This window comes from Berghia stephanieae, chromosome 8, assembly GCF_034508935.2.
Source record: "Berghia stephanieae isolate SIO BIC M18660-M18661 chromosome 8, UCSD_Bste_1.3, whole genome shotgun sequence".
Taxonomy (NCBI): domain Eukaryota; kingdom Metazoa; phylum Mollusca; class Gastropoda; order Nudibranchia; family Aeolidiidae; genus Berghia; species Berghia stephanieae.
Genome location: NC_088367.1, coordinates 48668694 through 48685870, shown reverse-complemented (window position 1 = coordinate 48685870; position 17177 = coordinate 48668694). Strand labels below are relative to the sequence as shown.

Below are 17177 nucleotides of genomic sequence, written 5' to 3'. Positions count from 1 at the left end.
TTAAAATCGACGTGTCATTTGGAGGTCTGATAACCCAAATTGTTGTGCTCTCATTGTTGTCATGGAAATACTCTCAAACCAAAGCAAAACATTGTCCATTACAACAATGTTAAAAAGAGCCCATAATTGGATTCAATAGTCTGATGTCACGTCGCCAAGCAACGATGAGCATCGTGTTCTAAACAAAGAAAATCGGTACTTTTTATTCTTCATGCTGGCTAGAACTTTTCATATGTCATGTGATCAGAATGTATAAAAGTCAAAACCTGATAATAGTTATAAAGTTTTTCTCCGCTGGATACACTTTTATGCTCGTCGGAGAAATATTTCATAAGGGCATCCGCCATTGTTCTGATAGTTTAGAGCCAGTTAATAAGTTACTATGCATGCGTCATTACGAAGGAAGTGACGTCATGACTGTTGAAGGCTATTGTGTCCGGTTATCAGACCTGCTAATATGTACACGTCAATCAAAATAAATGATTTAGCATGCACAATGCGTATATATTGTAAGATCTGAACAAGTGTGTATGGAAGGTGCGTCAGACAAAGCAAGAAAGAAAAATAGAAGAAAATAAAACATCCCAAAAGCTCAGATATAAAAGGAAAATACATAGAACTATATCAGTCCATCTGTTTACTTATTTGTTTGTTTGTTTGCATGTTCGTTTGTTGATTCTGTGAATTTTCATTCGTCTGTAGTGTTTCATTCATCCTGTTATGTTGATAAAGGGGAAACCCGAAATATTCATTTTATCTGTTTTCGTATAATATTAAATTGAAGCTTACATTCAATTCACATTATTTATTTCTTCGAGCTTCGAGCAGCAACATTTACTTTACTCAAATTTTCCAGCATGAACTGAGAGGTTCGGTCACTGAAATAATTGTTTCAATTTAATATATATATATATATATTCATTGTGTGGCTATGTGGTCTTGAAGCAAACACCCATCTTTCTTCAAATCAGAAGATCCTGGGTTCGAGTCTTGCTCTGCGCTTTGTATGGCTGAGTCATTGGAAAAGGCTCTTTACTCACATTCTCTCCCCTAGTCAGGTGTAAAATGATCACCCGGCCATTAACTCATATAATCCTAGAGATTTTTGCTACTTTTCAAAATGGGAAAATATGTATTAAAAATGAGCATGTCGGATACATAGTTTTATTCAACTATCATTAACATGTAAATACTAAAAACATTAGCTTTGATACTACGCCTATAATTTGTCTCAGAAAAATGTAATAAATAGGCATGGGGTAAAAGTAACCCCGGGTAAGCGACGGATATAGTCGGTGTTAGGGCTGAGTGAGTTAACAGCTTTGTCTGTTGGAAAAAAAATGTAATATCCTGACAGGCGTCATGTCTCGTCTTTCGTTGTTAAGTGTTGCTGTTGACTTGGGGCCCTTTGTGAAGTGCTTTGAGCTCGATTTGTGGATTTTGCTCTACATAAACGTTCAAGCTATTTTTGTTTTGTTTTGTTCTGATTTTCATTTTTTTAAATTTTTTTTGTTTTTTTGTTTTGTTTTGTTATATTTGTGAAATATATATTGCCATATTTCTGACCTGTGAAAGGCTTTTAAAAAATTATAAAAGGTTTTGTTTGTTTTTGTTTTTGTTTTTGTCGCTCTTTCTTTCTTTTATTTAACCTCTAGAATCGACACTGGGGAAAGACAAAGTCAAATCTTCATCCACTGCTTTTTTGAAAAAGGGCCATTTTAGTCTGACCTGTTTATACAAAACGGTCAACACACTACTGCCCGTCAACTACACATGGGCACTTGGTGACGTCACACTCCCTGGAGTCGAGGATAAGACTCTTCAGTTTAACGAGGCTGACACAAACTTGGCGGGAGACTATGGATGTGCTGTTACAGGACAGGACGGAACTGTGACCAATACTGCAGTCAAAGTCCTTGTACAAGGAGTCGCCGGTAAGCGTTTGTATAGATAGTATGCAGATGACGTCACTCAGGCCTTTGTTATTGTTTTTGCCATCCGCGTTTGTGAGTTGTTCTCACTAAACTGTATTAACCTGACTATAAACGTTCATGGATACACAGTTTTGTGTGTTGGTCCGTTATACTTCCGGATGGCAATGTTATGAGCTTCTTAGCCAAGCGCATACTATCTATAGATAGTTCGAAGATGACGTCACTCAAGCATTTGTTGTTATATTTTGCCATCCGCGTTTGTGAGTTATTCTCACTGAACTGTATTGACCAGACTATAAAAGTTCATGGTTACACATAGCTTTGTGTGTTCGTCCGTTATACTTCCGGAAGTATAACGAACCAACACACAAAACTATGTGCAATCTTAAACGTTTATAGTCTTTTTAATACAATTTAGTGAGAATCACTCACAAACGCGGATGGCAAAAAACAATAACAAAGACCTGAGTGACGTCATCTTCGATCTATCTATATTAACTTTCTATGTGCTCGACGTCATTGGTCATATTGCAAAATGTGCTCAAAGTGACCTACATAGTGAAAAGTGGTCACAGATTTTGAACTATCTAAAATCACGATTGGTCATTTTGTTCAACTTGACACATGGATATGTTTACAACTTTCATAAACAAAAGCAGCGTGTTTACAGTTGTTCAGAAATGTCCAATCGTTGGACAGCAACAAATCACGTGATTGATGACTCGGTTGGACGAAAACATGAGTATAGATCGCTCCCATTAACTCATTCAATCCTAGAAATGTTTTGCTGCTTTCCAAAATTGGAAAAAATATATTAAAATTGAGCATGTACATAGATAGTTTTATTCAACTACCATTAACAAGCAAAAAGTTAAAACATTAGCGTTGATACTGCGCCTATATTTTGCCTCAGAAAAATGAAATAAAAAGGCATGGGGTAAAAGCAACCGGGTAAACTACGGATGTAGTCGGTGTTAGGGTTGAGTGACTTAATGTGACACAACGCCCCAGGTTTACCAATAAATCTAATATATAAAACAAAAAAAAAGAAGAAGAAAAAAGCCAAATATATGCCAAATGGTTTGTAAATGTCAAACTTGTTAACTATCAATTTTTGTGCTAAAATTATGCACATAAAGTCGAAATCCATGTTAATGAAAAATGTCTTGATTTAATTTTTTTTAAGTCACCTCCTCTTGAAAGTTTAAAAGTGAAAATCTGTATATTGTGTGCAATTAGAATCAATTTGTCAATAATAAGAAAAATTAATGATTTGATATTTTAAAATGCCAAAATGCAAAACACAATTTTTCAAGGCAAATGAATTTTTAAAATGTCAAATTTTTGAAATTTATTTGATATTTAAAAAAATGCCAAATTGGCTTTCATAGAACACCGCCACAAAAACACTATTTTTTTTTTTTTTTTTGTGGTCGAGGTGGTTTTACATTGTCTTTGACCTTAGTTTCGCGAAGTCGCAGTTTTGAGAGTTTTTTTGTTTGTTTTTTTTTGTTGTTGTTTGTTTTTTTGTTGCCAAGATGAGGGTAATTTAAATCGATCGATATTTGAAGGACGAGAAAATAATAATAATAATAATAATAATAATAATATAATAATAATAATAATAATAATAATAATATAATAATAATATATATAATAATGATAATAATAATAATATTAATAATAATAATAATAATAATAATAATAATAATAATAATAATAATAATAATAATAATAATAATAATATATAATAATAATAATAATAATAATAATAGTAATAATAATAATAATAATAATGATAATCCTGATAATAATGATAATAATAATAATAATAATAATAATAATAATAATAATAATAATAATAATAAATAATAATAATAATAATAATAATAATAATTATTATTATTATTATTATTATTATTATTATTATTATTATTATTATTATAATGATAATAATATAATAATAATATTAATAATAATAATAATAATAATATAATTAATAATAATATAATATAATAATAATAATAATAATAATAATAATAATAATAATAATAATAAAAAATAATAAACATAATGATAATAATAATAATAATAATAATAATAATAATAATAATAATAATAATAATAATAATAATAATAATAATAATAACAATAATAATAATAATAATAATAATAATATAATGAATTTATATAGCGCCTAGATTCAATCAAAATTGCTCACTGGCGCCTTACATCAACACATCATATATCAAGTATCATATACATAATATATATATATATATATATATATATATATATAATATATATATATATATATATATATATATATATAACCACATTGATATGATAATAAAATAATATATTATAATAAAATACATACAAAGAGTCTAAATTATATACCCTACAAAACGTTCAATTTTTAATCATTTTCTAACAGTATGTGGATTAGTAAGAGATTTATAACATATCATACCATATTATAACATTTTCATAATAAGGGTTGTTTAGGTCAAACACGACGTGCACTTATTTGCAGGTCTGATAAGCGAATTTCTTATGGCTCATTGTTGTAATGGAAATCTTTTTAAAAAATGACGCAAAATATTATCTATTACAACAATGTTAAACTAGGCCCATAAGTGGATTGGGATGTCAGACCTGCATATATGTACACGTTGGTTGCTTATGTCAAATACCTTTAAATACCCTGTGAAAAAAAAAGAATAAGAATAAAGGTTCACTTCAAAAATTCCTAAATCTGATCACGGAATTTTTTTTTTCTATCTGGAATATATAGATATATATATATATATATATATATATATATATATATATATATATATATATATATATATATATATATATATATATATATATATATGTATATATATATATAGAATCGTGTTTGATACAAATATGGTACGAAAAGTGCTCGACATGTAGTAATGGAGCGAATTATTATTTAAAATATTTACCACAATGTTTGGGGCAGTCTACATCAATGTTTCAGGCTTAATTTGCCATCTTCAGGACTGAGTTGTTTTGTTGACTGTTGTTGTTTCTTGAAGTGGTTCCGGTTTGAAGTTAATTAAGAGGAATTTGCGCCGATGGGACACTTTCCGTAGATCTCACTTTTCATGTTGAGTGTGGCTTCATGAGGTTGTTTGATTATAGTATATTTTTCTTCCAGGCATAAGCTACATTGTTTTGATGTTGGTGTGTATCCTGTTGCTTTAGATAAAATTTTCCATGAAATGTTGTGGTCTATTTTGTTGTCTTTTAATTTCCAAATATGTTCGCTGAGTTTTGTGGATGTTTTTTTGTTAGTGTTTCTAAATGTTGAGGTGTGGAGGTTGTATCTTGTTTTGAAATTGTTTTCTGTTAGTCCTACATATTTTTCTTGCTTGTTTGTTTTAGTTTCTGTGACTGTGGCTTGGTAAATTAAACTTGATTCTAAGCATTGTTTGTTTAGCGGGCAATGTTCTTTATTTCTGCAGTTGCATTTTCTAGTGGGTGGGTTTTGCTCTAGTCGGTGGTTTATTAATATTTTTTTGTTGTGGCTTGAAATTATTTGTTCTATGTTGCGCATACACGAGTAACTTATTTTTATGGTATTCCTGTTGATAATTTTATGTAGCTTGTGGTTTTTTGGAAAGTGTGTATCAATTAACTTCAGGAACTGCTGTCCTATGTTTGTGCTGACGTTTATGTCGAAAGTGGGTTGAACCAAGTTATGTGTCGTTTTCTTGTTTTATGTTCTTCACTTGTGTGTTGGGGTTTACATGAGAGGGAGGCGTCTGTGTATACAAATGGTGTGTTGTATCCACTTTTTGTGAGTGCTTCTTTGTAGGGGGTGGCTGCGACGTTGAATATCTCTCTGTTTTCCGAAAGTTTGCTCACCCTCAGTGCTATGTTTTTTGGTATGTTTTCAATGACGGGACGGGGGTGGTTGCTGTTTTTATTAATGTAGCTAATGGTGTTGTTTGGTTTTCTGAACGGTTGGAATGAGTTGGATTTTATGTCGAATGTGATGTCGAGGAAGTCAACTGTTTTTTTGTTTGCTTCTATCGTGATTTTCAAATTGTTTTTTTGGAATATTTTACAGATTTGTTTTTTGATGTTTTCGTTCGCTCTTGGTCGTCTGTTGGTTATAGCGAGTCCGTCATCTCTATAGAGGCCGATGTATGTGTGTGTATGTTGTAGTTGTGACAGGATGTAGAGTCCGACCAGTTCGCATGTTTCAGCACCGTCGAACGAACCCATTGTTACGTCGAAATCATTGTGTCGCTTTGTCCACGGTGTGTTGTCGTAGTATAGTGTGCTGTGCTTGGTGTGTTTGATGATGTGTTTTTCCTCTTCTGTAATGTTGGTGTATTTTGCTGCGAATTCCAATGCTTTGTTTAGTAAGTCTGGAGTGATGGAGGGGTAAAAATCGCAAATGTCGAAAGAGATGAAGGTGCAGTTTTCTTTGTTTTGGATATTTTTGAACCATTCAATGACTTCATCGGTGTTTTTCCACTGGTTGAATTTAGTTGCTTCTTTGACGTTTTTATTTATTTTTTCTAATATCTTTTTGCTGATTTTTCCAATTTCAGATTTGTATGGATTTATTAGTCTACATTTTGGATTATTTTTGAAGTCAGGCTTGTGATCTTTTAATGTGATGAACGCTTCTCTTCTTGGTGCTATATCGATTCGATCGCTAAGGTCAAGTCTGTTCGCTATATTCTTATCTTCTTTTGTGATCTCTTCGGTTCTATGTGTTCTGTCTTTCTTATAGTCTTTGTTGATTTGTTTGTGTGTCATTTTATCATATTCCTCAGGTGTCATTTTATAATAGTTGTTGGATTTGTCGGCTGGTATCAGAAGTTGTTTTTCTTTGTTTATTTTCTTCACATCGTTAGTCAGTTGGTTTTGGAAGTTGTTATTTTTGTTTTTGAACTGCACACTTTGAATGAGATCTGAAAGTCCGTCTTCTAATTTTTTTAATTCAGGTATTGGGGGGGGGGGGTGAATTTGTAGAGTTGAAGCCGTACGTTTTTTTGTGGGTGGTTTCTAAATGTGGGTTCAGAAAAAAGAATGTTCTCCATCGTAGATTCTTGACAAATGTTTCTGTTCTTGCTATTAGTGATTTAATGTAAGATTTTCTGTTGCAGGTAGGGATATTCTTTGTAGAATATGGGAAAGTAGTAGGTCTAAGTTGTGGCGTAGTATCCATTTTGTGTCTAAGAGTGCTCAACGGTGCGGAGCTGTGTATTGAATCGTGTTTGATACAAATATGGTACGAAAAGTGCTCAACTGACTAACGATGTGAAGAAAATAAACAAAGAAAAACAACTTCTGATACCAGCCGACAAATCCAACAACTATTATAAAATGACACCTGAGGAATATGATTAAAATGACACACAAACAAATCAACAAAGACTATAAGAAAGACAGAACACATAGAACCGAAGAGATCACAAAAGAAGATAAGAATATAGCGAACAGACTTGACCTTAGCGATCGAATCGATATAGCACCAAGAAGAGAAGCGTTCATCACATTAAAAGATCACAAGCCTGACTTCAAAAATAATCCAAAATGTAGATTAATAAATCCATACAAATCTGAAATTGGAAAAATCAGCAAAAAGATAGAAAAAATAAATAAAAACGTCAAAGAAGCAACTAAATTCAACCAGTGGAAAAACACCGATGAAGTCATTGAATGGTTCAAAAATATCCAAAACAAAGAAAACTGCACCTTCATCTCTTTCGACATTTGCGATTTTTACCCCTCCATCACTCCAGACTTACTAAACAAAGCATTGGAATTCGCAGCAAAATACACCAACATCACAGAAGAGGAAAAACACATCATCAAACACACCAAGCACAGCACACTATACTACGACAACACACCGTGGACAAAGCGACACAATGATTTCGACGTAACAATGGGTTCGTTCGACGGTGCTGAACATGCGAACTGGTCGGACTCTACATCCTGTCACAACTACAACATACACACACATACATCGGCCTCTATAGAGATGACGGACTCGCTATAACCAACAGACGACCAAGAGCGAACGAAAACATCAAAAAACAAATCTGTAAAATATTCCAAAAAAACAATTTGAAAATCACGATAGAAGCAAACAAAAAAACAGTTGACTTCCTCGACATCACATTCGACATAAAATCCAACTCATTCCAACCGTTCAGAAAACCAAACAACACCATTAGCTACATTAATAAAAACAGCAACCACCCCCGTCCCGTCATTGAAAACATACCAAAAAACATAGCACTGAGGGTGAGCAAACTTTCGGAAAACAGAGAGATATTCAACGTCGCAGCCACCCCCTACAAAGAAGCACTCACAAAAAGTGGATACAACACACCATTTGTATACACAGACGCCTCCCTCTCATGTAAACCCCAACACACAAGTGAAGAACATAAAACAAGAAAACGACACATAACTTGGTTCAACCCACCTTTCGACATAAACGTCAGCACAAACATAGGACAGCAGTTCCTGAAGTTAATTGATACACACTTTCCAAAAAACCACAAGCTACATAAAATTATCAACAGGAATACCATAAAAATAAGTTACTCGTGTATGCGCAACATAGAACAAATAATTTCAAGCCACAACAAAAAAAATATTAATAAACCACCGACTAGAGCAAAACCCACCCACTAGAAAATGCAACTGCAGAAATAAAGAACATTGCCCGCTAAACAAACAATGCTTAGAATCAAGTTTATTTTACCAAGCCACAGTCACAGAAACTAAAACAAACAAGCAAGAAAAATATGTAGGACTAACAGAAAACAATTTCAAAACAAGATACAACCTCCACACCTCAACATTTAGAAACACTAACAAAAAAACATCCACAAAACTCAGCGAACATATTTGGAAATTAAAAGACAACAAAATAGACCACAACATTTCATGGAAAATTTTATCTAAAGCAACAGGATACACACCAACATCAAAACAATGTAGCTTATGCCTGGAAGAAAAATATACTATAATCAAACAACCTCATGAAGCCACACTCAACATGAAAAGTGAGATCTACGGAAAGTGTCCCCATCGGCGCAAATTCCTCTTAATTAACTTCAAACCGGAACCACTTCAAGAAACAACAACAGTCAACAAAACAACTCAGTCCTGAAGATGGCAAATTAAGCCTGAAACATTGATGTAGACTGCCCCAAACATTGTGGTAAATATTTTAAATTATATATATATATATATATATATATATATATATATATATATATATATATATATATATATATATATATATATATATATATATATATATATATATATATATATATATTGTGCGGCTATGTGGTCGTGTGATATGACACTGGCTTTATGATCAGAAGGTCCTGGGTTCGGATCAGAAGATCCTGGAATCGAGCCTCACTCAGCGCATAGTTGATTCCTGGGAGAAGGCTCTTTACTCGCATTCTCTCATCGTACTCGGGTGTAAAATGGGTACCTGGCCGTTAACAGCGTTGTCTCTGTCCAAAAATAAAATTGTAATATCGCCTTACAGGCGTCAAGAACTGTCCTATATTATGTTAAAGGTTGCTCATGGCCAGGGACCCTTTGTAAAGCGCTTTGAGCACGTTTAGTGGATATTGCGCTGTGTAAATGCTCAATTTTTTTTTATAACAGACATCTCATCGGATACACCGCAGATAACAGGAGCTGATGGAGACCTGGGAGTAGGGAACAACTATTCTTTACAGTGCAAGGGGTGAGTGCGTGGCCTTCGTAAAGTTATGGCCTGACGCTGACCAAAAAATGACGTCAAAATGCCAGTCTTTTGCCATAAGAAGAAAACAAATCGTGATTTGTATTCAATAGTTCAACCAATGAAATAACTTGTTTCCATGAGCTCTACTAACGACAACTCACTAGGCGGTGCAAAAAACAAATAATGACGTCAATCTGCCAGTCCTTTTTTATTTCAGTGTCAGACCGTAGCCATCGTTATGTTATAATAGCCTGATACTGAAATCCAAAAGACTGGCAGTTTGACGTCATTATTTGGTTTTTGCACCGCTTAGTGAGTTGTCGTTAGTAGAGCTCATGGAAACAAGACATTTCATTGGTTGAACTATTGAATTCAACTCACGATTTGTTTTCTTTTGTGGCAAAAGACTGGCATTTTGACGTCATTATTTGATCAGTATCAGGCCATAACTTTACGAAGGCCAAGGTCATGCTATAACATAACGATGGCTTCGGTGAGTGTCGCTTTCGTCTGTGTGTGTGTGAGAGAAGAGAGAGAGAGAGAGAGAGAGAGAGAGAGAGAGAGTGCTATCTCGTGTGTTTGTGCAGAGGGTGATGATTTCGATGCATGTCGATGTGCATGTGTGTTTGTGTGTGCGTGTGCGTGTGTGTGTATGTGTGTGTGGGAGAGGGGGGGGGTCCACAAACAATACAAAACAAACGTAAAACCTAGAGCGGGTAAATAGATAGCGCAATATGCATTTAATAATGTACTCAAAGCACTTTACAAGGGTTTTTTAGCAAACAGCAACACTTAACATAAAGGGCGATACATGGTTTGCTTTTGTATCGTTTTTTTTTTTTTGTTTTTTTGTTTTTTTGTTTCATTTTTCTTCTTTTTTTTCCTTTTTTTATTTCTTTTTTTTTTTGTTGCTTTTTTATTTATTAATTAATTAATTAATCTATTTATTTATTTATTTATTTATTTATTTATTTATTTATATATTTATTTTTTATTTATTTATTTATTTATTTATTTATTTATTTATTTATTTATTTATTTATTTATTTATTTATGTATGTATTTATTTATTTGTTTGTTTTGGTTTGATTTGGTTGGTGTTAGGTTTAATATCTATTCATCCATGAATTAATTTGTTGCTTCGTTCATTTATTTATTTATTTACTTTTATTTGTTCATTCATTTCTTTATTGCCACTGATGTACGCTTATTTTCAGGTCCTGTAACTCAGTTTGCTGTTAGGCTCGTTAATGTAATGAAATGTAAAAATACTGTCAAAGTAACGCAAACGTCTGATCATGAACAAGAAATGAAGTGAGTAGATTAGGGTGCCGTAACAGTCAAGTTGGGGGTGGGGGGGGGGGGGGGGGGGGGGGGGGGGGGTCCCGATAGCTCAGTTGGTAGAACACTCGCTTCACACCACAGTTTAGTGAGAGGGGTTCTAGTCTGTGCTTCACACACAAAGGACTGAGATCGATCCCAGGTGCAGTCAAAAAATATATTTTTCGGATCCCCGTCTACCCAGCAGTGAATGGGTAGCTGGGTCTGTTAGATCTGGTGGAAAGTACTTTACGAGAGATCAAAAGGATAGCAAGCAATTGGATTCAATAGTCTGGTGTCACGTCCGCCCAGCAACGAGCTAAGAACATTCAAAGAAAATATGTACTTTTTATTCTTCATGCTGGCTAAAACTTTTTCACATGTTATGTGATCAGAATGTATAAAAATCGAAACATGATCAGATTTATAATGTTTTTCTCCTCTGGATAAACTTTTATGGTCGTCGGAGAAATATTTCATAAGGGCGTCCGCCATTGTTCCGATAGTTTAGAACCAGTTACTAAGTCACTATACGTCATTACGAGGGAAGTGACATCACGACTCTTGAAGCCTATTGCTATTGTCCGTTTCATTGTATAGAAACCGGGATAAACTCCGGCTCCATGGGCCTAATGGTTCTGAAGGACTTTAACATTCGGGTTATGGGTTTGAATCCTAATCGCAGCAAAATTCCTATTCTCTATTTTCTTCTGGTAAATTTCTAATCACTTCATTTCTTGTGATTATCAACTTAAGTGCCTGTTCCATTCATATTTCTGATCTCCCTCTCTCCCTCTCCCTCTCTCTCCTCTCTCTCTCTCTCTCTCTCTCTCTCTCTCTCTCTCTCTCTCTCTCTCTCTCTCTGAATGTGTGTGTGTGTTTGTATATGTGCTTCCGATCACATTTTGTGGAAAGAGCCGCTAAAGAATCTATAATAATAATAATAATAATAATAATAATAATAATAATAATAATAATAATAATAATAATAATAATAATAATAATAATAATAATATTATTATTATTATTATTATTATTATTATTATTATTATCATTATTATTTTTATTATTTTTTATTATTATTATTATTATTATTATTATTATTATTATTATTATTATTATTATTATTATTATTATTATTATTATTATTATTATTATTATTATTATTATTATTATTGTAACTGCAAAATATTGATGCTGTATGTTTAGGTTTAAAACACATAACAAACCCTCAGCCGATTATAATGTACCAACACACACACACACACACACACACACACACAAAATACACTGTGTTACCGAACGTCGTTTGTAGTCTACTTCATACATAGCAATGAATACTTCTCATAAAAATGGCCTGGTTAAAAAACAATAGATAGTATGCGCTTGGCTAAGGAGTTCACAACATTGCCATCCGGAAGTATAACGGACCAACACACAAACTCTGTGTAACCATGAACTTTTATAGTCTGGTTAATACAGTTTAGTGAGAACAACTCACAAACGCGGATGGCAAAAACAATAACAAAGCCTGAGTGACGCCATCTTCGAACTATCTATAACAAAGAGCTGAGTGACGTCAGTTTCTTTTTTATCTATTTGAACGTAGCCATCGTTAACATATAGATAGAATGCGCTTGGCCAAGGAGTTCACAACATTGCCATCCGGAAGTATAACGGACCAACACACAAACTCTGTGTAACCATGAACTTTTAGAGTCTGGTTAATACAGTTTAGTGAGAACAACTCACAAACGCGGATGGCAAAAACAATAACAAAGGCCCGAGTGACGTCATCTGCATACTATCTATAGATAGTATGCACTTAGCTAAGAAGCTCATAACATTGGCATCCGGAAGTATAAGGGACCAACACACAAAACTGTGTGTATCCATGAACGTTTATAGTCAGGTTAATACAGTTCATGAGCATTACTCATAAACGCGGATGGCAAAAAACAATAACAAAGACATGAGTGACGTCATCTTCGAACTATCTATAGCCTGAGACTAGAACCGTAGCCATCGTTAACTTATAGATAGTTCGAAGTTGACGTCACTCTGGACTTTGTTATTGTTTTTTGCCATCCATGTTTATGAGTAATACCGTAGCCATCGTTAAGTTATAGCCTGACACTGAAACCCAAAAAGACTGGTAATTTGACGTCATTATTTGGTTTTTGCACCGCCTAGTGAGTTCTCGTTAGTAGTGCTCATGGAAACAAGTTGATCATTGGTTGAACTATTGAATACAACTCACGAGTTGTTTTCTTTTGTGGCAAAAGACTGGCATTTTGACGTCATTTTTTGGTCAGTGTCAGGCTATAACATAACGATGACCACGATAATACTCACAAAACGATATTATCCACACTATAAACGTTCATGGTGACACATAATTTTGTGTGTTTGTTCGTCATACTTCCGGATGGCAATGTTATGAGCTTCTTAGCCAAGCGCATACTCTCTATAGATAGTTCGAAGATGACGTCACTCGGGTCTTTATTATTGTTTTTTGCCATCCGCGTTTATGAGTAATGCTCACTGAACTGTATTAACCCTGACTATAAACGTTCATGGATACACACAGTTTTGTGTGTTGGTCCGTTATACTTCCGGATGGCAATGTTGTGAGCTTCTTAGCCAAGCGCATACTATCTATAGCCTGATACTAGAACCCTCCAGGACTGGCAGTTTGACGTCACTTTTTAGGTTTGTGTAGCGTTTAGTGAGTTGTCGTTAGTAGAGCTCGAGGAAACACGTTTTTTCATTGGTCGAACCATTGAATACAACTCACAATACTCTTCAACAGTCGTAACGTCACTTCCTTCCTAATGACGCATGGTAACTTAGTAACACTGGCTCTAAACTATCGGGCATAAAAGCGTATCCAGAGGGAACAAAACATAAATTTGATCATGTTTTGACTTTTACACATTCTGACCACAAGACATGAAAAGTTCTAGCCAGAATGAAGAATAAAAAGTAATGATTTTCTTTGTTTAGAACCAAGATGGCCGCCGTTGCCGGGCGGCGTGACATCAGACTATTGAATCCAATTTGTTTTCTTTTGTGGCAAAGGACTGGCTTTTTGACGTCATTCTTTGGTCATTGTCAGGCTATAAGTTTACGATGGCTACGATTTGAAGCATTGTATTTTTTTTTCTCTCCTTTATATAAGAAAGTACTACACACCTGGGATGACCTTTGAGTGGTTTCTGGACACCGCCAAACAGGCAGAAGTTTCCAATACCTTTCTATACACGCCAAAAAACACTGACGCCACTGATATAAAGTGTAAATACATCTTTGACGGATCTGCATCAAAACAGAAGACAAAGTCTATCACTGCAACTTGTAAGTAAATTAACTCACTCAATCATAGAGTTTTTGCGACTTTTCAAAATTTGGAAAAAAAACAAACTATTAAAAATGAGCATGTGCATAGATATTTTTATTCAACTACCATACGTGTAAAAACTAAAAAACATTAGCTTTGATACTACGCCAATAATATGTCTCATAAAAATGTAATAAATAGGCATGGGTAAAAGCAACCCGGGTAAACTATGGATGTAGTCAGTGTTAGGGCTGAGTGAGTTAAACTTGACCTTGAAGTTTTATCAACGTGTACATATATATACAGGTCTGAAATAAAAAAAAAACACTTATTGGCCTAGTTTAACATTGTTGTAATGGACAATATTTTGCGTATTTTATTTTAGATTTCCATTACAACATTGAGCCCCCATAAGAAATTAGTTATCAGACCTCAAAATAAGTGTACATCAGATTTTATCTATTTCGTGTGAATTCCACTAATCATCACCCCATTTCTTCTTGGTTCATACTAAAATATGGTTCAGAAAAATATAATATATTTAATAATATATTTGATATCAATTAATGTAATAATAATATCTGACCTACTTATGATGTGGTGCTAAAAAACAATAACAAAATTATTCCACCCTTCCCCATTGGAAAACCCTGTCATGCCTTATTAAAAAACGTAATTGTTGAACAATGCTTTGAACACGTTGAATAAAAATGTGCAGAATGTTTTCGCACATTTTATTGGTGTGAAATTAGCTGATTGACGATTATAAATAATCTTTTAGTGCGCATGAATACAAATCCAACTTTTTTAGTTTTTGGGTCAAATTGTCATTCAAGCAGAAAGAGAAAGATCCAAATTAGCTATGGTGAAAGGTGAATGTCAGTACCAATACCATACCATTTGGTTACACAATGTCTAATAATCTTACTTGGAGTGGTGGAATAAACATATTCTTTCATTTCTTTGTATTTATTGAACGCATTATATTCTTATCGTGCAATAACACATACTCGCAAGCTCGTAGTGTTACTGGACACGATAAACATAACTCTTTTTAAAAAATACAAAGAGATGAAAGAATGGTATAATATTTGTATTGAGTCCTATCAATTCAATTTTACCATTTTAAATTCATACATTTTCTTAGATATTAGAATTAGGTGTTCTAATACGATTCTTAACCAGAAATTATCATCATCATCATCATCATCATCATCATCATCATCATCATCATCATCATCATCATCATCATCATTATCATCATCATCATCATCATCGCCATTATTACCACCATTATTTACCACCATTATTATTATTATTCTAAACTCTCATTCAAATTTTTCTTGTCGTACAGATATACTCAAAACACAGCTCATGATATCTGATCAAGTCGTAAGTTCATCAAAACCAGTGGCTGGGTCAAAGGTCAAAATTTTATGTGACGTCACCAAGTCTGAAACGGCCGAGGCTGTGACCTATAAATGGTTGGTTGACACGGTGCACCAACCAGCTGAAACATCCAAGGAATTTCAATTTACAGCCGGAGCTGCGGCGTCTCCTGCCAAAACAATCAAATGTGAGGCTTCCTTCGGCGGATCCAAGAAATCGGCTAGTTTGACTCTAAGTCCTAAAGGTATATCTTTTCAAAAATCGCTCTTGTCGTTTGCGACATTATATATATATATATATATATATATATATATATATATATATATATATATATATATATATATATATATATATATACATATATATATATATATATATATATATATATATATATATATATATATATATATATATATTATTTGTTCTCATCTCCATTTTTTCACTTTCTCCTACAACATTGTTTCGTCCAGAGTTCCTGAAGTCATCAGGGAGGTTGATAATTAATAATTCGCTCCAAGAATTTGTGGAGCACTCTACGTGGTATATCGATGGTTCTGGCCTGGATGACCATGTATCAGGGCTACTTAGAAGAAGTTGTTGTAGTAGTTGAATGTCCCAAACCAACAGCAACACTTAATGTGTAGGACGGGACATGATGCTTGCTAGGCAATATTACAAAAACCAATTTTCAAATAGAGGCAACGCTGTTGACGGCCAAGTACTCATTTTACACCCGAGTACAGTGAGAGAATGTGAGTCAATAGCCTTTTCCAGGGACCTTACTATGCGCTACTCAGAGCAGGACCCGAACCCAGGACGTTCTGAATCAAAGGCGAGTGTCATATCGACCATCAAATGTGTTAGTTAAAATTGATTTGGCCGAGGGAACTGAAGACCAATTTACCTATAGACGCCCTATCGTGCAATTTGCGGTCTAGTGGTATGACACTCGATGTCGAATCGGAAGGTCCTGGGTTCGAGGTTCGCTCTTCGCATGTCCCGTCCTTCTTGTTAAATGTTGTTGTTGGCCAGGGGCCCCTTGTAAAGCACTTTGAGCACGTTTAGTGGATATTGCTCTGTATAAAAGTTCAAAGCTCAAATTTACCGTCAATACCTTGTTACGTTTACTCCCTTTTCAGAAAATGCAGAGACTCCAACAGTTGATATCGAAGCAGGCATGACCCTTTACCTAGACGCAGAGGCTAACATGAGATGTATCAGCACATCTTATGCCGAAGGTGCTACCTTTGAGTGGATGAAAGATGGAGCTGTTATAGCAGGTGTTACCACAGTCAAATACACGGTATGTAACAGAAGATATTATATTATTATTATTATTATTATTATTATCATCATCATCATCATCATCATCATCATCATCATCATCATCATCATCATCATCATCATCATCATCATC

General features: G+C 34.0%; 1 protein-coding gene across 1 annotated transcript in view; it reads left to right on the top strand.

The window, feature by feature from the left end:
- Window positions 1-1655: 1655 nt before the first annotated feature.
- LOC144978802 (sialoadhesin-like) overlaps window positions 1656-17177 on the top strand; it is a gene marked incomplete at its 5' end in the record, with an annotated part of 91599 nt that continues 76077 nt past the window's right edge. Inside the window, 5 exon segments of the mRNA XM_078925324.1 lie at window positions 1656-1934; window positions 9630-9711; window positions 14213-14388; window positions 15726-16004; window positions 16900-17063. Of these exon segments, the coding sequence (XP_078781450.1) occupies window positions 1656-1934; window positions 9630-9711; window positions 14213-14388; window positions 15726-16004; window positions 16900-17063 (980 nt within the window).